The 27468-nt window shown below is 42.8% G+C and overlaps 1 protein-coding gene across 3 annotated transcripts in view; it reads left to right on the top strand.

Moving 5' to 3' along the window:
• gbe1b (glucan (1,4-alpha-), branching enzyme 1b) overlaps positions 1–10393 on the top strand; it is a 591749-nt gene extending 581356 nt beyond the window's left edge. For 2 of the 3 annotated variants that reach the window (XM_072585795.1, XM_072585794.1), the window contains one exon: positions 9299–10393. In XM_072585795.1, the coding sequence (XP_072441896.1) occupies positions 9299–9355 (57 nt within the window). In that variant the 3' untranslated portion in view covers positions 9356–10393. Of the gene's footprint in view, positions 1–3069; positions 3115–9298 lie in introns of all 3 variants that reach the window. The other variant, XM_072585793.1, reaches the window with a different exon arrangement.
• The last annotated feature ends 17075 nt before the right edge of the window (positions 10394–27468 follow it).

Here is a 27468-nt window from a genome sequence, read left to right as displayed (position 1 = left end):
CATATCCTGCAATCCCACCTACCCACCTTCAACCCCATCCTGCAATCCCACCTACCCACCACCTTCCCCATCCTACAATCCCTTCTACCCACCTTCATTCCCATCCTGCAATCCCAATTACTCACCTTCTCCCCATCATCACTCACTTAAATTAGTGCGGGTGTCTCATTGAAAATCTTGAAGGGGTTACGCTGCAGCAATATCGAGGAGTATTTGAAGTATTTGTGTTGGAGTGGAATAAGAATGTGGAATATCTGAGGACAGAAGTTAAGGAAGAGAAAGTTCCACGTGAAACCATAGCCTTGAATATTGCCGTCTCTCACAGGGAGGTGGTGTACAACATCAACTAGATTCTGATCTGGGAATGCTCTATCTAGCATCTACTTCATCTCCCTGGTTGTTGATTCAGGTTGGACGTATTCCTTGAGATTTATTTATTTTACCAGCTACCCCTAATTTTCCAGCATGATCCTCATTGGTCACTTGGTGCATCCAATCATGGTGTCCTCTTCTCTATAAATTGGGAATGTAATGTAATTTTCCTTAGTTGATTGGATATTTTTTGACTGTCAGTCAAACACACTTGCCCTCTCACCCCTATCTCAAATTGTTTTATAACTGAGGAATTCACATTGTACAAAGAGAAAAAAGGCATGTACAATTTTATTAATAGTTGTTAGGTCATACAGAAATTGACTACTGCTGAAAAAGATACATTTTGTCTAAAATTTTCGTCTTACATTCATCAGGATAATTCATGATAAATACTAAAGTAACAAGAGACTAATACATTGGTGCTACAACACAGGGGTACTTTGGTTGGCAAGTGAACACTGATGGAATGGAAAATGCACCAGTTACTGAGGAATGTCAGTTCATAGAATCCCTACAGTGCAGAAGGAGGCCATTTACCCATCGAGACTGCACCAACCCATTGAAGAGCATCCCATCCTCGAAACTCGGTCCCTGCCCAATCCCATACCCAGCATTTACTCTGGCTAATCGACCTAGCCTGCACACGAAAGGACAATTTAACATGGCCAGTTCATCTAACCTACACATCCTTGGACTGTTGGAGGAAATTAGAGCTTCCACACAAAACCCATGCAGGTATAGGGAAAGTATGCAAATTCCAGACGCAAAATCATTCAAGACTAGGATTGAACCCAGGTCCTGGCATATGCAAACCACTGTGCCAACCTGTTAACAGTTTAAATTTTAAACCCAGTGGGTTGACACTAATTAGTCAAGGTATTGCCTGAAGAAATTAACCAGAGAATGGCAGTTACCTATTTTGTTGCATACGATAGACTCTGTGTGTACAGATGTACTTTGTCTGCAAAGAACAAGGGTGTATGGCCACATGGACTACCATGCAGTCGCAGTGTGATTGCTATTTGCTATTAACAGGAAATTGACGTCAATCCAAAAATGTGTTCTGCCTGTTTACACAAACTACTAATGTGGCATATGAGCTTCAGTGCCAGTGTGATACTCTGGATGTTGGCTCGACATCCTGAAAACTGATGGATGCAGTTAAACAACATCTCCTTCGATGGTTCATGACAAGCAAGGTGCAGACTGTCCTTGACCAGCCTGATGTTACGAAATTCACAAATCAAATTCACCATTAGTGGAGACGCTGTAAATGAACAACATTTGCTATATAATCTTGTGTGTTTTGCTGACGACCAATTTAGGAGTGTCAATTCTGCTTTCAGTGTCATTCATTTGTGCCTGCTGGAAGCTGTATGTTAATGCACAGAGCCCTATCATTTACAGACAGAAAGAACTGGTTCATTTATCAGGCAACACCTTGACCAATCAGCAGAAACCTGTCTAGTATAAAATACAAAGCTTGGCTGTTAACTCTTAGTCATCATGTTCACCTTGGGAATGCTTTTATCAATCAATATCCATTTGTCAATGATTAGCATTGTCTTCCTGTACAGATTAAATAACATTTTCCCTTTGCTTTGGTATTTCTTGCATGTTGTCCTGATATATGTATGGTGAAAAGCTTTGACAAAATGTGTCTTTTTCAGCAGTACACAATTTTATATATACTATTTACTGTGTCCAGTGTGCTGGAGATATTTTTAAATTTCTGAACACTCCTGTGAACTTGACTGTATGGTTGAACTGTCCTGGTTATTGGATGATGGCATAGCAAATGCTGGAAATTTGAAATAAGTAATTGAAATGTTCAACAGGCCAGTCAGTCTGTGGTCTGAGAAGAGAAGGTAGGTTTACACATCAGACAAGTTTGGAAGAATTACTGGTGAAATATTCTGAAGCTTGTTTTGCTCCTGTTTTAGAAGGGGGATGGGCAGGATACAAAGTCCTCCCGGAAGTTTCCAAGAACCTGAGTAATCTGCACAAGGCGACTGTGAGAAAGCCATCAGGGAACCAAACAAAATTGTATTTGTTTTCATTTGTTATGACCGCTTGAGATTGGCATAGGGTGATGGAGAAGGGCTGTTTGACTGACAATCAAGATAAATGAAGAGTTTGATTTATTTTCACTTGACTCTATAAAGGGAAGAGGAGGAATCAATGGAGCAAGCATGAAGTGAATAGTTGGAGATGTGAGGTTATGTGATAATAAATCCTCCAATACTATCCCCAAACACAGCTGGTGAAGGAGTTTGGCATGGACACAATTCGTCTGTGGATACACAGTGCTCCAGTCATTTCACACGTGATGTTACTGTGCCACCTAGTGGTTTCCACAATTGTTGATTTAACTGGAGACTTTCTAAAAACTCAAGGAATGGTGTACTTCTTGATTTTAATGCAGTTTTGTAAAAACTAATTTTCAGATTCTCCCAGTTTATTTACTTTTGAATACTTTAGAATTCATCGCTCCATATTTTTTCCCTATACTTGTCAACACTAATTTTCCTTGTGTTCAGTACCACATATTATGTAGACTTATTCCTGATCTTCCTTGCTGCTAACTTTATTTACATCAATAATTATTTTTGTCACTGATGTTTCCTACTGTGTGTGCTTTCTTCACCCTAATCCCTCCATTGCACTGTTTCTTTCTTTTTCTTCCTTTCCCAGCTCGTGGGTTACGGAACTTTGCACTGTTGTGAAAATTCTTTCAAGGTAAGGATGAATGGTGGGTCGTGGAGAGTGTTGGGTTGCTACCTCAGGAGAAGGTAGAATGAACAGAGCACGCAGATAAGGGCTCAGTACCTGGTGAACCTCAGACTGAGACAGAGCCTTAGTGCTGACTCAGTGGTGCTGAACATAGGAATAGGAGGAAACTATTCAATTCCTCAAACCTGTTCCAACAACATAATTTATTCTGATCAGATCAGATCAAATGCATTCCAGCTACATTTACACATCAAATCTTTTGAGATCCTCTACCCAGCAAAAATCCATCCTTTAGTGGTTTTCAGTTTTCACAAGTGGGTTGTGTTAAGTGTAAGAATGCAACAGGGAGCATTCATTTGTCTGTGAGCCAGTTTCTGTTAGAAGTACTATTCAATGTTGTTCACATCTTAACAATGTTTCCACAATTCAAATTCAAGTAAGTTTTACCTTCATTGCATCTTCTTCCTCAAAGTGTCAATGAGTTGCAAAGACCCAGTAACAATGAAAATAACATACAGCCCTGTAGGAGGGAGGAAAGGGGTTCTGTCATTCTGAACATTTGCCTGTTTGTGCTTGGAGCTCAATCATTTACCTTTAATCAGGAATTTATAGTCCATTCCGATGAGAGAGAAGCTTTCTGTGCCTGGTGTCATGTTTACTTTTGATCACCTTCTCTCGTCAAACTCTCCGTTCAGCTTCGTAAAGACACTGAGGTAAAACCTTATCGGGGGCGGGGGGGGGGGGGTGGGAGGCGAAGGGGAAGGGAGGGAGGCGGTGACCAAAGACGCAGACACAGACACAGGGGTATCATACAGAAAAATCTGTGAAGGTGGTAGGACCAGTTGATGAATCTGTCTTTTTAAGATGGAATGTGGGATTTTATAAACCAGGGCACAGAGTAGAAGAACAAGGAGGTTATGCTAAAACTTTTATGATCTACTGCTTCGGCCCTATCTGAAATGTTGTGTTCAGTTTTGTGCCCCGTGTTTTAGGAACGATGGGAACGTCTTAGAGAGGGTGCAGAGGAGACTAACGAGTTTTGAGAAGATTTGTAGCTCAGGTTGAGGTTCTGGATGTAGGTTTGCTCTCTGAGCTGGAAGGATCATTTTCAGATGTTTCATCACCATACTAGGTAACACTGGCTCACTGATGATGTTACCAAGTATGGTGACAAAATGTCTGAAAACGAATCTTCCAGCTCAGTGAGCAAACCTACATCCAGCAGAGGAGACCTTTAGAATGGTGTCAGTGATGAAGATTTCACTGATGCAACAAAGCTGTCCTTCAAGCAGCGATGGTTAAGAGTTGATTTAATAGAAATGTTAAAAGGAGATTGGGTAATAACTTTTAAAGAGGTATTGGATTAAAAACAAAGGAAACAACATGACAGGGCTGTTGGGCCTCACCTAGCTGGGGTAGTGCTGGGGGATGGTGGTGGGGGTGGAGGTCAAGGCTGCAAACAGTTTCTGAAGGTTTGCCTTTGTCACTTAGGGGGGTGTTTGTGACTTTATTTAGAGCCAGTGGTTCATGTCAGAAGAAAAGAGTGGAGTTTCAGGAAAGATGGCACTCCTTTGGGAAGCAACAACACATTCAAGGTCTTTGGAAAAGAGAGGGAGGATGGGAATGGGGCAACTGCTGGAAGGTCAATGGCAGATTTGAAGGAGAGAAGGATAGCAGCTGAAGAGCAAAAACCGTCAGCAATGTCAGCTTCACATGAATTCACTGGAACAGATTTACCCACAGTTTCCTGATTCTCTGACTCAGTCTCTGAGTAGAATCTTATTTGCTGGTAGTTCAGGTTAGCAGATTTGATCAAGCTTACCCGTACAGCACTCCATGTAATCAGGAATGACCACTGGCATATAGCCATCTCAGCCTCAAGTATGTTTCTGTATTGGGGGGAATGGCCTTAGTACTATTATCGCTGGGCTGTCACCCCAGGGACCCAGGTAGTTATCTGGGATCTGAGTTCGAATCCCATCACACCAGATGGTAGAATTTGAATTCAACAAAAATACCTGGAATTAAAAGTGTAATGATGACCTTGAATCCATTGTCGATTATCGGAAGAACCCACCTGGTTCACTAATATCCTTTAGGGAAGGAAACTGCCATCCTTACCTGGTCTGGCCCACATGTGACTCAGACCCACAGCAACGTGGTTAACTCTTAACTGCCCTCTGGGACATTATGATTGAGTGTTAAATGCTGCCTGCTCAGTGATGTCCTCATCCTTTGAATGAATAAAGAAACCCACCTTGGTCAGTGTTGTTTCATATTCTTACCTAAGAAGAATCAAACTTAGTCTTGACATTATCAATTGATGCCCCAGTCATGGTACTGAAGAGGCAAGAATGTGTTCCTCAACTCTGTGTGTGAAGAGTTTCTAATATATCTCCTTAGCACTGCTCGCTGCCTTCTTCTAGACTCCCCCCACCTCCCCCCCACCCCCATCTCCCTTTTTCTCTCATACAAAACCCAGAGGAAATAGTTCCTATATGTCTATATGATCACATCCTTAAATGACCATAATTGCCTCAATTAAATCATCCCTTAGTCGCTCCTGGAGGGATACAAGCCTAGCCTGTATGACCTATCCTCATAATTAAACCCTTCCAGCCTCTCTTCCATTCTGCTGAATCCATGGTGCAAGACTCCAAGACTAATATATGAGGTGTAAATGTAATATCCAGTTTTTTCTGCAATTGTTTGCACATGGGGGTTGGGGACACTGATGATGAACATTAGAATTGGCTTCAGCTTACATCTAAACCAATGCCTAACCATAAAGGCTCATGGCCATTAGTGCCACGGTCTATCATTGAGAACACTGTGCTCTCCATGCTGAGTTACTGTCCTCTGCTATCATGGGAGCCCAATTAAAATGCTTTTTATAAGCAATTATTGCTTTACTAAGTTCTTTGCTTGCCTGAAGCTGTCCTTTTGGGAAAATTTCTGCAGCAATTATTTTCAGACATTTACTAAAATGTTAAAGCGGCTCTGCGTGGTTGAAAACCAATAAAATACCAATTCCCCTCTCTGCTGGAATTCCTCCCAGGTTTCCAAATAGCCTTGGGATGAAAACAGCTTTCCCCACTTCCCTGAAACCTGAGAAAGATCTCCTGGCCATACAGTCTGTATAAAACCTTGCTGTTCTTGTAGCCAAATCAGTGCTTTGGCTCCTGAAGCAGGGTTACCTTTCAGCCTCTACTCTGGGGAGTTTAAGAAAGGGAAAAGTGTAACTCGCGTCTATATCATGTCTTTAGGATCAAAGAGCTTCTGAAAATGTTTTACAGGTAATGAAGTATTTTTGTTCTTGAAGTCATTATTCCAGTGTAGAAAATAATGATTTGGGCACAGCAAACTCTCACTAACAGCAAAGAGATAATGACTGGAAGCTGGCTTTTTGATATTGATTGAAGGATAAATATTGGCCAGGATGCCAGGGCTAACTCCCCTGCTCCTCATCCTGTCACATCATCATTTAGACCTTCCCACTGTTCTCTGGTCTGGGTGTTGAAGGTCCTCATGGGCTCAGTGGGAGAGGGGGTTCTTGGAGATGTTTCATCTGCAGTGCCCCCCACCCTCATCCCCCAATCACTTTTGACAGAATTCATTTGGCACGCTCAGAGACCAATACGTGTCCTGAAGAGATTGAAACACAGCCACATTGAGTGGCTGTTACTGGTAGGGATCTCTTGGGTCATTAGCAGACTGGTGCACCTCTATCGGTGTATTGACCAACCAGCAAGGCAGCAGATGTGGGAGTTATGGTGTCTCAGTTCAGTTTCTAAACCAAAAAGCGACATCTCCAACAGTGCAGCATACCTTCAGTACCATATTGTCAGCTGGGTTTATGTGCTCTCTCCCTAGAATTGGAGTTTACCCACAAGTTTCTGTCTCGTGAATGAATGTGCCACCAGCTGAAACACAGCTGAAGGCGTGAGGGGGTGATCTGATGGAATCTTACCTTTCAAAGAGAATCTGAAAGAGTAATCAGCTTTGTTATACCGAGGCATTGATTATAGACAGCTGAAAGCAGCATGTTATTGGATTCTGCAGAGGCATTGAGGTTCCCATGGCCTAGTCCTCTTTGTGTTTCCTGTTTTTATGTATGGTTGTAAAAGAGAGAGGGGCATGGAATAGGAGCAGAGATGTCAGAGGGTCTAATGTACTAATCTTTGAAAGCAGGACAAGCTAATAAGGCTGTTCAATAGAGATTCAAAAGGGTTTTTTGTTTCATCAAAACACAATGGTCAACTTTCAGACTGTGTTTGACCTCAGCAAGAGTATTGCGTCCTATTCTGATCACAACAGTTTTGAAAAGACGCAGAAGTCTTTGAAAAGGTGCCAAGGAGATTTACTAGAATGGCATCAGGGCTGAGGGAGTTCAGTCATCTGGTGATACTTCTAGAAGTTGCTCTTCTCAGAAGGGAGATGTTTACGGCAGATTTAACAAGTGTGTTCAAATTCAGGGCTGTTTTGACAGTTGCTGGGAGACACTGTGTCCATTGGCGGGAGAGTCAATGTCCAGCTCATTAGTACTCCATGCCTTTGTTGCTTTGACAAGTAGAATTCTTGCTCATTAAAGAAATAAGCTGCTGTTGTTTCATCTTGAACTTCCTTTTAAATCCCTCTGGCTGTCTCTTACCTGTCAAATTGCCCAGTTTCCTGGGGGCAATCCCTGTCATGTCCATTTTAAGTTAGTCTTTCCTAAATCTAGGATCTCAGTCAAGATTTAAGTTTTGCAACTCCCACTTTCAAACATGAGTTTGATCATATTATGATCGCTATTAGTTAAATATCCCCATGTCAGCTACAGGGTGGCTCACCGTTAGCACTGCAGCCTCATAGCACTAGGGACCCGGGTTTGATTCAACTCTCTGGCAACTGTCTGTGTGGGGTTTGCACATTTCCCGCCCCCCCCCCGTGTCTGTGTGGGTTTCCTCTGGGTGCTCTGGTTTCCACCCACAGTCCAGGGACGTGCAGTCGAGGGGGATTAGCCATGGGAAATACAGGGTTACAGGAATAGGGTTGGGACCCTGAGTCTGGATGGGATGCTGTTCAGAGGATCTGTGTAGACCTATAGGCCGCAAGGCCTGCTTCCACACTGTACGGGTTCTATGATCAGGCTGGTAACTAAGTCTGCTTCAGTGTTGAAACTATGGAAGTATAGTCACCTGTTAGTTCTGGGAAACACTGGTGAAAGAAAACTACCCTGAGCTTCTTTACTGAACTCACTCCCTATCTGCAAAACTCCAATTCTGATTGGATCTGGCAAAGTGACACTAGGATTATCATTGGGCCAGGGTCGAACTGGAACCTACAAAAGTGCATTTAAAAATGGTCACCATTTGTCTCAATCCTAACTGAGCAGCACCAAATTACTTCAACAAAGGGAGCCATGTTTGATTTATATTTAAGTCTATTGTGCACAATGCATGACCTCCTGACATGAACACTGGATCTTCTGAAATATTGATGACCTGCCAAGTATTTTATGTCGCCTTTTATGTTGGTGCAGAGACCTCTAGAACTGGCCTGTGGGTTGACTGATGATCTTAAGTACTCTTGAGTGTCATGTTTTTTTTTCATCCCTGAAGTGTTGCTATTGTAAGAGCTATTGCTTTTGATGAGTTGTGCTTCAGGTATGATGTTATCATTGAATAAATAGCAAGCTGTCTCTGTTTGGCCAGCACGTTTCAGATTCTGGATTTGAATTTTTGGTCAATAGTAAGGAAGCCATTCAGCCTTTTGATCATGCTGTAATAATCAAAAAGATAAGGGCCAATTGGTACATTTGCTTTGCTTACCTGCTTTAGCTCCAGAATCCTTGATGTCTTTAATATGAGCATTGTGAAGCCTCCAATTGGCCTCCAGCATCTACAGCTTTAGGGGTCTTCCCAACCCATTGTGTGGCAAGATGTTTCCTGATGCTCCTCGTTCTGAATTCTCCACCAGAGGAAACACTTCTCTCAATCCACGCTGTGAAATGTTTATTATATTTTAACTTCCTCAATTAAATCATCCTCCAGCATTTTATGAATAGGAATACAAGATATTGAATATAAACAGAGATACGCAAGCTGCCCCATCATTTTTCCTTCTAAGCCTTGGTATTGCTCTGAGTTATACCCAGTGTCTCACTCCGTCCTCTGCAGGCTGCTAACTGTAGTTTGTGTTGTTTTAGGTGTATATTCCCAGCAGGACTGCCATCATTCTCGCTAACATGGACATTCACAAATGAAGGCAGGAGAACTCAGCAGGCTGTCCAGAATGTTGGTGCCAAAAAGGACGAATCAGAAAAGCTGTTTCACAACTTACCCCCCACCCCACCCCAAAACCACCAGCAATGTCAAAGCCCTAGTCATCAACAACTGGTGAACGGATGTAATTTCCATTTGTTTGTTTATTGAAGATTGTGAGTACAAGTGTCATCCCATCTCAGCAACTGAGCTGGATGTATTGCTGTCTTTCTCTCTCACTTACTTTGCCTGTGTGTCAATTCTACCCAATATTAGTTTACAGAGATTGATGGGATTGCTGCTTGGCTCTCAAGGTAAATATTAAAACCGCCCAGCAGTTCTCTTTGAACTAGCTGGAAAGGAGGAGAGAAACTCACTGACACCAGCATAGGAATCATAAACTCCTGTACTGACTTAAGGAAAGAGTGCACCCCACTGACAGGGTGTTAGAAGGATCTTGAGGAGTACTTTTGCATTTCTTGTATTATTGGAAAATTCATATCACTGATTGAGTTAAACAAGAATTATGTCGAGCAATTCTTGGCCATCTGCTCCCTGCAAGTTTCTGAAAGGTTTTTCAACGAGCCTCTGTCTGGAATAAAGGTACTGGAGATCAGAGCTGATTGTTTCAGCTTTACTCACCCCCAGTTTGAGTCCTTCACCCCAGTCCCACGGGATTTGCCCCTTTTTCCTTCTGATTGGTGTGAAGGTGTTGGAAACATGTCACTGTGTAGTGAACCTTCTTTACTAGCTTTATGTACCTTTCAATCCCCACACCTGCCCCAACATACATATACACAGTGTCTGAGTCAACTTTTGGCAGTCGAATTATATCAATGGACCAGGCTGATGAGGGAGAAATTCTCTCTTCATAAAGTATTTTGCCTTTTTAATTCATGGAAACTGTTTGAATAATGGAGTGTTACATTGTACAGCAGTAGAGGACAAAATTCAAATTAAAAGTAACTGAATAAACTTTATCATTGTACAAGTTTGAAAAATAGAACATGGAATAAATAAAATATGAGATATTGCAATGAGAGGTTGCTTGGATATCTGTGTTTGAACCAACTTCTCAATTCTTCATTAAATTCTCGCGAGCACAGAGGCAGAGACTGATAACTGTACCCATGTTGCTCCAATATTAAACACATATCTTGCAGTAAATGAAAGCAATTCATTTCTTGGACTTTATTTTTCCCCAAGCATTTCTCCTGTTAAGGTCTTTACATAAAATTCATGGTGGATTGCAAACTGCACTCACTGACTTAAGGCCTCACACAAGGCTGGCTCACAGTCTGTGCTGATACCAAAGGAGTGCCGCACTGTCAGAGGGTTAGTACTGAGGGAGTGCCGCACTGTCAGAGGGTCAGTACTGAGGGAGTGATGCACTGTCAGAGGGTCAGTGCTGAGGGAGTGCCGCACTGTCAGAGGGTCAGTACTGAGGGAGTGATGCACTGTCAGAGGGTCAGTACTGTGGGAGTGCCGCACTGTCAGAGGGTCAGTACTGAGGGAGTGATGCACTGTCAGAGGGTCAGTACTGAGGGAGTGATGCACTGTCAGAGGGTCAGTGCTGAGGGAGTGCCGCACTGTCAGAGGGTCAGTACTGAGGGAGTGATGCACTGTCAGAGGGTCAGTGCTGAGGGAGTGCCGCACTGTCAGAGGGTCAGTACTGAGGGAGTGATGCACTGTCAGAGGGTCAGTACTGTGGGAGTGCCGCATTGTCCGAGGGTCAGTACTGTGGGAGTGATGCACTGTCAGAGGGTCAGTACTGTGGGAGTGCCGCACTGTCAGAGGATTAGTATTGAGGGAGTGCCACATTGTTGGAGGAGGGCGAACTAATGGAGTTTTAATATTCATTCATAAAATGTGGGCTTCCCTGACACAGTGGCTCAGTGGTTAGCATTGCTGCCTCACAGCACCAGGGTCCCAGGTTTGATTCCAGCCTCGGGCAACTGTCTGTGTTAAGTTTGCACATTCTCTCCGTGTCTGTGTGGGTTTTCTCTGGGTGCTCCGGTTTCCTCCCACAGTCCAAAGATGTGCAGGTCAGGTGAATTGGCCATGCTAAATTGCCCATAGTGTTAGGTGCATTAGTCAGAGGGTTACTCTTCGGAGGGTCATTGTGGGCTGGTTGAGCTGAAGGGCCTGTTTCCACACTGTAGGGAATCTAAATTGACAAGTGGTCAGAAGACAGCAGATATCCCTTCCTCAAGGTCATCAGTGAATCAGATGGGCTTTTACAACACGTGACTGGTTACATGTTAACTCTTAGACCAGCTTTTGTTTATTGCAGACAGTTATTGAATTCTAATTTCATTATCTGCCATAGTTTAATTCAAGCCCGTGTCTCTCGAGCAATATCCTGGGGCTCTGAAAACTGGACATTAGACCAGCACTCCCAAAATGTTGCAATACTGGGGGGTCATTACAAGGGAGCACTGTACTGTTCCACAGCCTGTCTTGAGAGAGAGCTGTACTGTTAGAAATGCAGTCCTGTTCAACAGCATTCTCAGGCAAAATACAACCTTCAACTAACGGCCCCAGTAATAGACTGACCAGCTGTTTGAGATTGTGCAGCAGGTTTCGGTCTAAATAGTAACAGTGGCTGTGAAAAGCCATGGGGTGGCCTGAGGACATGGTGATGCATTCAGTCAATTAACATAAACATGTTGCCAATTGCATTAAAATAATAACACACCAAAAAACTGATTTAATAGATTAAACGTACTTGCCTGTTCATGAATTTAACAATGATTCTAATGATTAAAGAGATTGTGATTTGCAATTTAGTAATTGCCGTAGGTGTCCTTTATAACCAGAGATGGATCAAAACTGGAAGGAGCAATCATAGGCTGAACCTGAAAGGGGATCATTGTTCATTTTGGTGTTTATGGTTCTTATTCTCTGCATCTTGGCTAATATCCTGGTCTCGGTAAAAACAATGACTGCAGATGCTGGAAAACAGATTCCGGATTAGAGTGGTGCTGGAAAAGCACAGCAGTTCAGGCAGCATCCGAGGAGCAGGAAAATCGATGTTTCAGGCAAAAGCCCTGTATTCCTGATGAAGGGCTTCTGCCCGAAGCGTCGATTTTCCTGCTCCTCGGATGCTGCCTGAACTGCAGTGCTTTTCCAGCACCACTCTAATATCCTGGTCTGGCTGATGTTTAGGCAATGTTTCTGTACTGCAGCATTGGATGATTTACAGCAGAGGGTCATTCCACCCAGCTGCTGTCTGCCAGTGTCAATGTTTCACACAAACTCCCTACTCCCTGCTCTCTGCCCAACTCCAAACCCAACCCAACTCTAACCCTAACCCTAACCCTAACCCTCCCTTCACCTCATTTTATGATGTGGAGGTGCCAGTGTCTGAGTGGAGTAGACCAAGTTTAAAAATCTCACAGACCAGGTTAGAGTCCAAAAGGTTTATTTGGAAGTACAAGGTTTCAGCGCTGCTCCTTCAGGTAGCAACCTGATGCTCTGAAAGCTTGTACTTCCAAATAAACCTGTTGGACTCTAACCTGGTCTGTGAGATGCTTAACTTCATTCTATGAGCACTTACATCCCTTCTCTCTTCCCATGTCTGCCTAATTTCCCCTGAAACACATCGATGCCATTTGCCTCAACCACTCCCTCTGCAAACAAGTTCCACGTTCACATCACTCTCGGTAATGTTCATCCCATTCCTTTGAAGCCCTGATTTTGATGTGCCTCCCAGTCCTTCTTTGCTTTACCATAGATTGTGTGCTATCTATATTCAAGGTGCATTGCAGAAATTTAGACGATCCTCAGACAGCACCTTCTAAACCCACGACCACTTCAGTCTCAAAAGACAAGGGCCTGGAAACACCACTCTGAGCCCCTCTGAGCCCCTCACCATCCTGACTTGGAAATATATCATCGTCCCTTCACTCTCTCTGGGTCAAAATCCTGGAATTCCCTCCCTCAGGGCATTGTGGGTCAACCCACAGCATATGGATTGCAGCGGCTCAAGAAGGCAGCTCACCCCCACCTTCTCAAGGGGCAGCTAGGGACGGGCAATAATTTCTGGTCATAACAGCAATGCTCACATCCCATAAATGAATCAGGACAAATTGCTGTGGGGTTAGCCTAGACTGAGCGTTCAGTAATGGAGGGAGTGGTTGTTTGTAGATGTGGTGCCAATCAAGCAGGCTGCTTTGCTTCTTGAGTGTTGTTGGAGCGTTACCCCTCCAAGCAAGTGGGGAGTATTCTACCACACTCCAGATTAATTGTGTGTTTGTTGTTTTGAAGAGGGGAGCGCCCCTGTCTGAGAACTGCCATCATCCACATCCATCAAAGTTTTACCTGCACATCCACTAATATCATTTATTGTATCCGTTGCTCCCGATGTGGTCTCCTCTACATTGGGGAGACTGGGCGCCTCCTAGCAGAGCGCTTTAGGGAACATCTCCGGGACACCCACACCAATCAACCAAACCGCCCCGTGGCCCAACATTGCAACTCCCCCTCCCACTCTGCCGAGGACATGGAGGTCCTGGGCCTCCTTCACCGCCGCTCCCTCACCACCAGACGCCTGGAGGAAGAACGTCTCATCTTCCGCCTCGGAACACTTCAACCCCAGTGCATCAATGTGAACTTCAACAGTTTCCTCATTTCCCCTTCCCCCACCTCACCCTAGTTCTAAACTTCCAGCTCAGTAACTGTCCCCATGACTTGTCCGGACTTGTCCTACCTGCCTATCTCCTTTTCCACCTATCCACTCCACCCTCTCCTCCTTGACCTATCACCTTCATCCCCTCCCCCACTCACCCATTGTACTCTATGCTACTTTCTCCCCACCCCCACCCTCCTCTAGCTTATCTCTCCATGCTTCAGGCTCACTGCCTTTATTCCTGATGAAGGGCTTTTGCCCGAAACGTCAATTTCGAAGCTATTTGGATGCTGCCTGAACTGCTGTGCTCTTCCAGCACCACTAATCCATTACTGACCAGTCCTAGCAGCGCCACTGGGAGTTGTGACAATGATGGAACTGCAGCTAGGTCATCGACAGAACTGGCTGGGCAGGTGAGTGGGGTGTTTAGTGAGGCCAGTCAAGGTATGTCCTGGAAGGGTAACTGTGGTGGGAGGGGAGGGGCACCATGGATAGTGTGTGAACAGGAAGGGCGTGTGTGAGTATCATTGGATGTAGGGAACTTGAACGAAGGTGCTCTGTGATCCCCTTGCCCGTACCAAGTCTTGCAACAAGTTGTCTAACAGCCAGCCCATACACTGCTGGTAAAATAGCAGCAGCAAGAAGAGTTCCTACATTGAAATGTAGCCTCTGCTACAGGAAATAGAACTGACAAATTGCACACAACAAACTGATAGCCAATATTTAGCTGTCAGTTCATTGTAATAGGCTGAACTCTCACCCTATGCTTTAAACATTGTTATATAATCCTACTGCCCTGTAAACAGTCTGTGTAATACAATTCTTGAAATACATGACTTTTATCAGATTCTTTGCCCTATTCTTGAGTGAGCATATCCTGTTTATTGTTAAAGTTCTGCAGCCTTGATAAAAGCAGTGGCTGAGTGCCTTTAGTCTGGAGGTGTTGTACGGGGAATGGATTTTATCGAACTGTCTGACTCCTGATCCTCATCAACACCTTTTGGATTTTGTTTTCACAGTCACAGATGGATCAGAGTTTAGTACATTCACACAGTGCAACGCTCTCATTAGTGGTTCAGAGTATCGGGGAGAAAGCTAAACTGAACATTGATAATGAATCCAATTTATCTCTCCACCCTTCAGGCACTCTGCCTGTATTCCTGATTAAGGGCTTGTGCCCGAAACGGCGATTTTCCTGCTCCTCGGATGCTGTCTGAACTGATATGCTTTTCCAGCACCACTAATCCAGAATCCATATTAATGCGGCCCATTGATAAAAGCCAGCAGAGATCTGAATCGGTGATGATTCTGTCGGAAAGGCTGGAACCTCTTCAAACCTGACATTAGCCTTGTACAGAGAAATAGAATTAAGGAATGTGATTTGAGGAAGGTGATGGGTTTTTCACTGGTTGGCTGGAGACCCAAAAGGGGTCCCCCTCTTTGTTGAGGGGGAGGGGTAGGGAGGGGGCATGTTGGCCATCAAATTAACGTGACGGGTATTCGATTGGCCAGTGGCCTATGGCTAGCATTCTCTTTGAGTCAAAAAGTCTCCTTGCCCATTGAACTGCAGCACCACCACAGAGCCAATGGCTATTGCTGGTACAGCACTAAGCTAAGGGCCAATTGTTTCTCAATCCCAGACCAGGGGCAAGCAACAGCCAGAAGGAGCTTGTAGCAGATGGATCTTAGCGAAAGAGAAATTGATGGAGGTGGGATTAGATTTCATCTGGCTTCGTCTTGTATTAACTTTTACCAATGTGCAACATCCCATGTTACTGTTCCCTTCAGCGTCTGAAAGAATTTCAATACAATTCAGGTAAATTTTAAAAAACACATCTGACTCTGGGATTCACATCTATATTGTCAAGATGGAAAGCAGATAGTTGTGAAACTTATATTGAGCCTTGTTTAGACTGTATTTGGAGTACAGTGTACAGTTCTGGTCTCTATGTTATATTTCGGAGGTGGAGATGTTGCAAAAATGATTAAGGAAAGAGAGGCTGAGGTGCCCATTCATAAAGGATTTGATGGGGTGTATAAGCATCTTAACCAGAGGGTCTCGTTGTCCTCTGAGATCCTTACTTCATACTTGGGTATGAACAATAGAAAGCAAACTATAGATACACTCTTCACGTTGCATAGTAACCCTTGATTGACTCCCTAAGTGATACCACATAGTCAACACCAGTTCCTCAGTGAGATCCCACCTACAAGAGCTCCATACTGGGAACGATGATGTGGAAGTGCTGGTGTTGGACTGGGGTGGACAAAGTAAAAAATCATTCAGCACAAGGTTATAGTCCAACAGGTTTATTTGGAAGCACGAGCTTTTGGAGCGCTACCTGATGAAGGAGCAGTGCTCCAAAAACTAGTGCTTCCAAATCAACCTGTTGGACTATAACCTGGTGTTGTGTGATTTTTAACAATACTGGGAAGTTAGCTGGACAATGCTCATTCCTCATCCTACTGGAAGCTAAGTGAAGTTATCATAATATTGAAGAGTTCAACTGATGTTTATTTGAGTGTTTAGATTAGAGTGGTGCTGGAAAAATAGCTGACTATTAGATTACAACAAAAAGCATTGAGCAGCTTACTGCCAGCAGAGTGTCATGCTTCATGTGATCCATGATAAGGTGGAGTCTGAGACCTTTCTATCCTCAGGTCACATGCTGTGCTACAGTCATGATATCAGAAGCATGTTTTCATTTAAAGGTGACCATGAGATAAAACACTACAATCACTGGATCCGTTGGTGCATACAAAGTGTTTGATAATTAGCCACTATCTCACTGCTGTGCCTTGAATTGGCTGCGTGTCTGTTAGAACTGTCTTTATTTTTTAAGAAGTTCAATATGGGCCCTCGTGATGGTATCTTCAGGCAGAATTATCTTTGTGCTCATGTTGGTTCGGAGCTCAGGATGCTTCCCAATCACACAGATTTTAACACCAGTATTAATACAAGACATGTTAGGGAAACACAAAGAAAGCTCTTGCCTCGTGACGGAAATAGCAGAGATACGAAAATGCCTTACAGCGTAGATGTGGAGAGGATGTTCCCATGTAAGGGCCATAATAAAATTATTACTAATAAATCCTATAAGGAGCTGAGACTAACCTCCTCGACACAGGGAGGGGGCGAGAAAGTCAAACTTGCAACTTCAGAATGTGCTGGAGATGAATCGTTGTGCTTCAGAGGAAACCAAGTGAAAACAGGAGGAAGAAGGTAATTGTAAGCTCCTGGAAAATTTAGGTTCCATGAAGTAGACAGAAGGAGGCTTGTGTACAACACATTACTGCTTGCATAGACTTGTTGGACTGAATGGGCTCCCTTTGCATAAGTGTTGTATAATTCTGAGGGGTGGAGCACAGGTGTTCCGAAATACCTGGAATGAAGACCCTTTAACCAGCAACAAATTAGTGCTTACAGTCATAGAGATGTACAGAGCTTTCAATCCAACTCATTCACACTGACCAGATATCCCATCCCAATCTAGTCCTACCTGCCCATCTCTGTCCATACCCTTACTGTTCATATAACAATCCAGATGCCTTTTAGATGCTGTAATTGTACCAGCCTCCATCACTTCCTCTGGCAGCTCATTCCATACACGTACCACCCTCTGCGTGAAAACGTTGTCCCGTAGGTCTCTTTTTTTTATCTTTCTCCTCTCACCCTAAACCTATGCCCTCTAAGTTCTCGTCTCCCCAAACCCAGGCAAAAGACTTTGTCTATTTATCCTATCCATGCCCTTCATGATTTTATAAATCTCTATAAGGTCACCCCTCAGCCTCCGACACTCCAGGGAAAACAGCCCCAGCCTATTCAACCTCCCCCTACAGCTCAAATCCTCCAACCCTGGTAACATCCTTGTAAATCGTTTCTGAACCCTTTCACCCTATCACGTGTTAGGAAGGAGACCAAAATTATACGTAATATTCCAAAAGTGGCCTAACCAATGTCCTGACAGCTGCAAAGTGACCTCCCAACTCCTGTACTCAATACTCTGACCAATAAAGGAAAGCATACCAAATGCCGTCTTCACTATCCTATCTATCTGTAACTCTACTTTCAAGGAGCTATGAACCTGCACTTCTTTGTTCAGCAACACTCCATAGGACCTTACTATTAACAGTATATGTCCTGCTAAGATTTGCTTTCCCAAAATGCAACATCTCACATTTATCTGAATTAAACTCCATCTGCCACTTCTCAGCCCATTGGCCCATCTGATCAAGATCCTGTTGTAGTCTGATGTAACCTTCTTCGCTGTCCACTACACCTCCAGTTTTGGTGTCATCTGCAAACTTGCTGTGGGCATCTTCAGCAGAAAAAAGATGCCCATCATATCTCTGCCAGTGAAAAGCAACCACCTAATCCCAGTTCCCAGCACCTCGGTCCATGACTTCATGTGGCTTGGCATCACAATTGCACTAAGTTACCCACTTCCTAAGTCTTTCAGGCTAGAGAATTAAAGGGAGACCTGTCAGACAGTGCTGAGGTAAAACCTGGGACAAAAATCTCAGAGACATTGAAGGAAATTGTATGTTTTTTTTCCAAGCATTTATAAATAATGAGGGGAAAGGGTGTTCAAGCAGGTGTGGGGATTGGGAAGTGGGTGGTCATGTGACAGAACTCCAGTAATAAATTCATAATGGCTCCATGTTTGATAGGAACTATTCAAATTATTTTTGTCGGAGCTGATCAGATAGTGGAGTATTGGAAAAGGAAAGATTTGGAGTCCAGAGAATGAGAGAGAATGGTGGGACTAATTGGATTGTTAGTCCAAAGGCACAACATGGGCATGATGGACTGAATGGCCTCATAGCTATGATTCCATGAAGAAGAATTCAGGAATCATTTCTGTCTCAGTCACATAGCCCCACCAACTGGTATGGTCAATAACTGCACCTCTCTCTCTCTCTCTCTCTCTCTCTCTCTCCCTCTGTGGGCCTGAGACAGACAAACTGAGGTTTTCCAGTGAACTGAATACACAGACAGAGATAGGATTACAAAGGTCAGTTGAGGAACAGGAGCAGCTTTTTAATCATGATAAAATATGAATGAGATTCTGGCAAGCTATCAAAATAATTCTCCTCACCTCCCTCTGATTATTCCACTGATAGCCTTAAATCTAGTCACCGACCATTCTGTCACTGGATATTATTTCTCCTTTATTATACCCAAATCTTTCATAATTTTGATACAAAAAGTGAAACGTTAAAGAAATTGGAGAGACATAATCTCTTGACACATTCAATGAGTAATAAAGGAATACCTTCCGTTTGTAAAGCCCATGTCACGCGCTCTGGGTTACAGAAAACACGACAGACATTGAAGAACTTATGAATTGTAGCCTCTGCAGGAAGGCAACAGCAGGCAAATTGCACACAATATTGAGCTAATATTGAACTGTCAGTTCTGTAAAATAAGACTGAAGTCTCAGCCCACACTTTAAATATTGTTAAATAATCCTATTGCCCTGTAAACACAGTCTGTGCAATTCTCTGTACTTTTAGCACTTTCATCAGATTCTTTGCTGTATTCTTGAGCGAACACATCCTGTTTATTTTAGATTTCTGCAGCCTTGATTAAAATAGCACGTGAGCACATTTAGTCTGGAGGTGTTGTACAGCGAATGGATTTTATCGAACTGTCTAACTGCTGATCCTCATCAACACCTTTATGTTTTTTTTTATTTTCACAGTCACAAATATATCAGAGCTTGACACATTCACACAGTCCAACACTCTCATTCGTGCCTCAACCTGAGGGACAAAGTCAAAATGAACGTTGATACTGAATCCATGGTTAGTGCAGTCCATTCATAAAAGCCAGCAGAGAATCTGAATCTTCAACAAAAGGAGACAATGCTGAGCAAACCTGGCAATAATTGTGAGACAGGGAAGCAATTAAACAGCTGAGGTACACAGCTCCTGAGGACAGGAGCTGGTTGTTGTATAAGTTGGTTACAACAGTTAAATAGAGTCTGATGTGACATTAACCACATTGAATGTGGATATCCTTTATTGTCACTTGTACTCCAGTACAGAAATACTGACAGGTTTTTACAATGGCTGCCTTTAATGATGTCATCTTAGGTACAAGTACCCAGGTACAAATCTTAATAAGTAAAAAAAAATAGTGTTGTTATACAAAAGAGGATTAAAAGGAAAGCAGTAGCATTAATTTGTGTCTAACTTAGAAATGAGGTAGTTATAACATTGGTGAAAAGGATTTACATTACAGTCCGGTAAAGAATTCTAAACAGCAGCAGCTCAGCACGTGGCGCCAGGACCAAGTCCAGCATCTGTCCAGCATCTCTCCAGCTACCAGACCACTCCACACCGCCATCAGCAGCAACACTGGAAGATACCCTGCACCAGGACCCACTTCACCTCCCACCGGTCTGGGATTCGGGATTCCCCTCAAGGTGCCCTGGGATTTGGGATTGCCCTTAGGGTGCTCTGGGATTCGGGATTCTCCTCAGGGTGCTCTGGGATCAGGATTCCCCTCAAGGTGCCCTGGGATTTGGGATTGCCCTTAGGGTGCTCTGGGACTCGGGATACCCCTCAGGGTGCTTTGGGATTCAGGATTGCCCTCAGGGTGCTCTGGGATTTGGGATTCCCCTCAGGATGCTCTGGGACTCGGGATTCGCCTCAGGGTGCTTTGGGATTCGGGATTGCCCTCAGGGTGCTTTGGAACTCCTGAGAGTGAGAGAAAAGTAGGAAAGAAACAAAAAGAGCAGGTGGAGCAGAGGATCTCCGGTTAGAATGACCTAGTCTGCCATGAGCTCACTGTGTGAACAGAACAGTTAGCAGAAAGGACTTTCTTTTTAAATTGCAATCTCTAAATAGTGAGAGTTTGGAGAGGTCTGAACTGCTGAGGGAACTTTCATTCCTGATGTGCAGGTACAGCAAGTAGTTGGGACAGCAATTTTATTATGCTCATTATAACACAAATTGAATACAGAAGTAGAGAAGTTATACTTTAGTTTTACAACATGAGACCCCATCTGGAATACCATGTAAAAACATAAAATTCATCTCAGGAAGGATAAATGCATTGTGCGCAGTTCAGAGCCAATTTACTAGTCTCATACTTGGTGGGTTTTCTAATGAAGAAAGGTTGAACAAATTAATCCAGTATCTGCTGGAGTTTAGAAGATTAAGAGATGGCATAATGGGTCTTGACAGGGTGGATGTGGAGAAGGTATTTCCTCTTGCAGAAGAATCCGGAATTCAGGGTCACCTTCAGACAGCGATCCAGTGATTTTTTTCCCCCCCTCAGATGGAGTTGTGAATTTTTGGAACTCTCTCCCTCCAAGTACGGTGCAAGTAGATTCTTGGAATATTTTGAAGGCGGGGTAGCTAGATTGTTGGGTAAAAGGTTATCGGGTAGGTGGGAATGTGAAGTAACGTGATTAAACAGCATCATATTGAAGGATGGGGCTATCTTAAGTGGCTGACTCTGGTGCCAGTTATATGTTTGCAAAGGGTTAACTCCCCACACGAGGTAAGATCCAGGCATCAGGATCTGAAGGACCTTCCTGAGAGGAGCTGATCAGTTATTGTTCAGTTGTAATTTGAACTTAGCTCTGATACTGAACCAGTGTATCTATCCAGTAATGTGTACTTGTAAATCAAGGTGGTGTCTCACAAGTTTACCAAATTATTCATTTGTAATGTTACTAGCTATTAAGTATTATGTATAAACCTATATAATTTCTATTTCATAAGACAGAGTGAATTTCTATTGAAGATTTTTTGTGGACATTGTTCACCTCTCAGTACCAATAAGTTAAACTAACACCATGAAGAAGGATTGATACAGTGTATCTATACAAGGCATCTCAGATTGATCTGGTAGACATGATCCCAACGTTTACCACTGAGCAGATTCCCAAATCTAAAGGAGGCAGTGCAGATGTCAGTGTAGAAGATGTGCTTAAGGTTGGTTTGATGAAATTTGATCAGCACAAATGCAGCAAATTTTAGGAAGAAACAACTGTTGCAACAATAGATCAGAACCTTCAAGGACTTAAGGACACATTTAATTTCTAATTCTAACGTGTTTTTTTGAAAGAGGATGGTGACAGTCAAAAGCTGATTGTGGTTGTACGTTAAGTTTCTAGCAGAGCCCTCTGTGGATCTATGGAATATCCGACCCAGATAGAGCCAGGAAACGTCAAGCAGTAAACTACAAAGGGATGAGATAATGAGAGGCTGATTATTTGCCCCTTTCTCAGCAGGAAGATGATTCCTGCTGAATCATCTGTGTTTATAAAGACACATTTTCATTCTTCTTTGGGACAGGGTCACGTCTGGTAAAAGGTATGTAATTTATTTACTTTGTTGTAGTTTAGATTTCAACCAAGTGGCATGTGGGTATTGGCTATTTTTGTGAAAATTAAAAACTGTCTCCAATCTGGTCTGTGCGCTTTAGTGACCTGTTGTGCTAGTGTGGATGAATGCCATTAACCATCTCTGCATTACAGGTAAAAGAGGAAAAAAAATTCTGTCTCATCTAAATGCTGTTAACCAGCCACCATCAAAAGGAACCAGGGTAAAAGAATATCAGCCAATCTGCCAAGCATTGCAAGGATCTCAAAATCTACCCTTCAATAGCAAACCACAATGTTATCTTCACCATATATCTAAATAGTGCAATGTTCTATTAACAAATGATCAGAGATCCATCACAAAGTGTTTTTTTTTAACTTTTATTTGGACATCTTATGACTTCTATGTGTGCGTGTGTGTTGCATTTATTAAATAATGAATTAAACCGTTTGTTCACTCAAGAAAGCCTGATTAAACTGGCGCCTTTTAAATCATCAGTGTATTTGGTCTTAGAGAAATGAATCTGTTATGATTCCAGTCGACATTATTACGACACAAGTCAGAGCCCAGAATGAAATGTGGTTTGATAGAGTTTATTTCTATTTAATGTGGTGGTTACTCACTGAAACAAAGGCACACAAGGTTGTGGATTCTCTTGCAATAAAACAGGCTTATTGCACCAACCAAGCTATCTAGCTGGACACTGTCAGAAAGACCTTTAAAAAATAGCAGCCTCATCTATTCCTCAATACCGTCACTTCGCAGTGTTTCAATTCCACAGAAAGTACTCTCTGAATTGAAATCTTTTTAAAGTTTGACTTCACTGATTCTGTCCAGTGATATGGATACTCAGGAAGTGAAAATTTTAAACATTACCAGTCTTTTAATAATCTGCTAATTTCTAACCAAACAGTACTTATCTGGCAGTTTATAAACTAAACTTTTATATCAAGATAACTGAGTTTTCCTTACTCTGTCCTATTTATCTTTTTAGGAGAGAAACTATATTTGGGCCTAACCCCAGTCAGGTCTCCTCCAAACTTACCCTAAAATCTCCTGTGTTTTTCAAGCTAAAATGAATCTTTGATTATTCTAAGCCAAAAGCAAGGTCATGCTTTCAACATTTTGATGCCCTGGCATAAACTCCACATCATAAACTATTTTCCATTAGCATTCCAGTGCATTTTGCGATTACCTGCTCTCTGACACATACTGGATTAGAGTCAAAACGTTGATTCTCCTGCTCCTCAGATGCTGCCTGACCTGCTGTGCTTTTCCAGCACCACACCTTTCACCTCTGATCTCCAGTATCTGCAGTCCTCACTTTCACATACTGGATTAGGTCATGATTCTGGAAAACATTCTCCGATCATGATTTTGTTTTTAAACTTTTCACAAAAATAGCCAATACCCACATGCCACTAGTTTGAAATCAAAACTACAACAAAGTACATAAATTACATACCTTTCACCAGACCTGACTCTGTCCCAAAGAAGAATGAAAATGTGTCTTTATAAGGCATTTTAATTTCCCATCAAAAATTCCCCTTTATCCCTTTTTCTATGTTCCATGAACAGAAATTTTAAAATGACAATAAAATATTATGAGTTTCATGGCAAGTATATTTTATATGCAGTGTCTAGATTAGAGTGGTGTTGGTGAAGGGTACTTACCCGAAACGTCAATTTTCCTGCTCCTCTGATGCTGCCTGACCTAGAACATAGAACATAGAACATAGAACAATACAGCACAAAACAGGCCCTTTGGCCCACGATGTTGTGCCGAACTTCTATCCTAGATTAAGCACCCATCCATGTACCTATCCAAATGCCACTTAAAGGTCACGACCTGCTGTGCTTTTCCAGCAACACTCTAATCTAGACTCTGATCTCCAGCATCTGCAGTCCTCACTTTTGCCTATATTTTATATGCATCCATTTGTTTCACTGCATTAAATTTCCTCTGTATGTGTTCTTGATAAAGTGCCAGCTGCAAGTTTGTATTTTTTTAGGACTGTATGGCTGGATCATTAAACTCCACCAAACCAATTGTAAGATCTTGTCCCAAACTGTTTTGAAAGAATAATAAGTCTGTATAAATAACATTCCACATTCTTGATGTTAGAGTCAACACCAGACTTGATACCTCTTTATCCTCAGAATGTTTCTGTTGGTGTGTTCAGTTTCTTCATAAAATAATAGGCAGACTGTTGAATCCTTGTTTCAGCATCTTGTGGTAAAATGGCTCCCATACAAATGTTGCTGGTAAAAAGTCCATTTGAATAGCTTCATGTAATTTGATGTTACTAAAAACTGGTGTGATTGTCAAATCAGCTCTTAAGATATAAAAATTGGATGTTTGCAGACCTGCTGAGAAAAGACACTCTGACATTCCTATTCCAATCTGATTTCCTGCCTTTTTTCAACAAGTTTGCAAAAAGGAGCCACAACAGTGCTGATGTCTGCAGCAAACTTGTGACAAAATCCACTCATGCCAATGTATCAAAAAAATAATGTTAGCACCAGCTACTACAACTTGCTTTAGGAATACCATTGTCCATTATGAACCTATTCTCTTCAATCACTTCAGCTAGATTCTCTGGACTGAGTGAGTTTTGAGAAGATTTGTAGCTCAGGTTGAGGTTTTGGATGTAGATTTGCTCGCTGAGCTGCAAGGTTCATTTCCAGACAGTTTGTCACCCGACTTGGTAACATCTTCAGTGGGCCTCAGGCGAAGCAATGGTGAAAATTCCTGCTTTCTATTTATATGTTTGGGTCTCTTTGGGTTGGTGATGTCACTTCCTGCGGTGATGTTATTTCCTGTGGTGAAGTCACTTCCTGTTCCTTTTCTCAGGACAAGCCAAACAAAGACACGCATGAGAATTCCTAGAAGCATGGCATTCCAATCGGAATGCTATCAACAAACACATCAGGTTAGACCCCATCTACCACCTGAGAAAAGGAACAGGGAGTGACTTTGCCACAGGAAATGACATCACCAACCCAAAGAAACCCAAACATTTAAAGAGAAAGCAGGAATTTTCAGCATTGCTTCACCTGAGGCCCACTGAGGATGTTACCTAGTAGGGTAATGAAACGTCTGGAAATGAACTTTGCAGCTCAGCGACCAAACCTACATCCAACATCTCTGGACTGAGTCGGTGAGGATGTTTTTTTTATAGGCAGTGCCTATGTTAACATCACAAACAGCCAAAGACATTTCTCCTGTTATATTCAAACATTGGTTTATGAGTCTATGGTAGCCTTACTCTTCTATAATAGCCACAGTTAGTCCCACCAATTGTTGTCAGGAAGATAATTTATTATGCGAATTAACCTATTTTGTACATTGCTGTTATGTAAACTGATTTCTAGAGGAACAAATGTTGAATTTTCAATTTCTTATTCATTCTTGAATTGTTCTGATATTTTAGTTTCACTTCCAATTTCTTTCACTGTGTAACTATACTCCTGACTATCCTCACTGCAATCACATCTTTAACAAAGTAATATGATACATTTGCTAATTCTCTCCTCCTGTTTGGAGTATGTAATTCACATCATTGATTTTTTTTTAAATAATTGGATAACGTTCAGTGAACAATACTTTTAATGCTTCCCCCAGAGACAGGAAGCAACACTTTTGTCTCCTGCAACCAAGTTTCACACATTAGTCCTTTTTATCTTCATCAGTTTCACTGGTGAGCACTGTTTAAATATCTTTATTTTTGGTTTACTCAGATATTTTGAAACTTGAAACATAAGCTGGAAACATTGTCTTCAAAGCTTCCTTTAATAACATTTCTTTAATCAGTTTACCTGGTTCTCTCACGTCGTGTCCATATCTCAGGTCAAATGGACAGTAGCCTGTGTACTCATCAAGTACATCACTCGTGACAAACAATATTAAGCGAATTCTTTGACCCTGTCGTGTTAGTTAAACTATGGCTTGTGTCAAGTGATAAACCACAACAATCCCAATCACTGGGGCAAACCTGATAATAAGCTCTCATTATGGTCTTCAAAGTTGATGCTGTATTTTCAGTTGTCCTGAGGATTGGTGTGATCAACCAAAAGGATAAATACAAAGAGTCGTAAAGGTCTACAACGCAGAGAAAGCTGCTTCAACACATCATATCCACGTGTGTCCAACACAACCATCCAATTATTCTCAGCAGGTCTGGCAACAGCCAATTTCCATATCGTTCCCACCTTTGCCTGGTCTATCTCTGACTCTTCCCCTTCCCCAACATCTGTGTTTCCATTTCTGGGTATAGACTGGTCACCAGTATCCACTACAAACCAACCAACTCGCAGAGTTACCTTGATTATACATCTTTACACACTGCTTCCTGTAAAGACTCCATTCCATTCTCCCAGTTCCTCTATCTCCATCGCGTATGTTCCGATGATGGACAACGGAGAACCCTGAATGTCCATCTTCTTCCTCAAACGAGGATTCTCAAGAACAGTAGTTGACGTGGCCTTCAACCAGGTGTGACCCATCTCCCGCACTTCTGCCCTCACCCTCTCTCTTCCCTCCCCCAACAGCCAACAGGCCCCCCTTGTCCTTACCATCCCACCAGCAGCCACATCCACGGGAGTGTCAGCCACCATTACCACAACAAACACATATCCCCCTCCTCTCCCTTGTCCAATTTCTGCAGGGACTGTTCCCTCTGGGACATCCTGGTCCACTATTCCTTCACTCCCAACACCCCCACAGCCTCACAGCACCTACCCATGCCATTGCCGAAGGTGTAACACCTGTCCATTTACTTCCTCCGTCCTCAGTATCCAAGGGCCCAAACATACCTTGCAGGTCAAGCAACACTTTACCTGCACTTTGCCCAGTCCAGTCAATTGCATTCACTGCTCACAATGTGGTCTACCTCTACATCAGGGAAATGAAGCATAGACTGGGTGACTGCTTCACAGAACACCTACGTTCTGTCTGCAAGAAACATCCTGAGCTGCCAGTTGCCTGCCACTTCAACAGACCAGGCAGCATCCAAGTAGCTTCGAAATCTTGGATGCTGCCTGAACTGCTGTGCTCTTCCAGCACCACTAATCCAGAATCTGGTTTCCAGCATCTGCAGTCATTGTTTTTACCACTTAAACAGACCACCCTGTTCCCTGGCCAAC

Source organism: Chiloscyllium punctatum, chromosome 15 (genome assembly GCF_047496795.1).
Source record: "Chiloscyllium punctatum isolate Juve2018m chromosome 15, sChiPun1.3, whole genome shotgun sequence".
NCBI lineage: Eukaryota > Metazoa > Chordata > Chondrichthyes > Orectolobiformes > Hemiscylliidae > Chiloscyllium > Chiloscyllium punctatum.
Note: the sequence above shows the minus strand (reverse complement) of the source record. Positions and strands in the feature narration are given on the sequence as shown.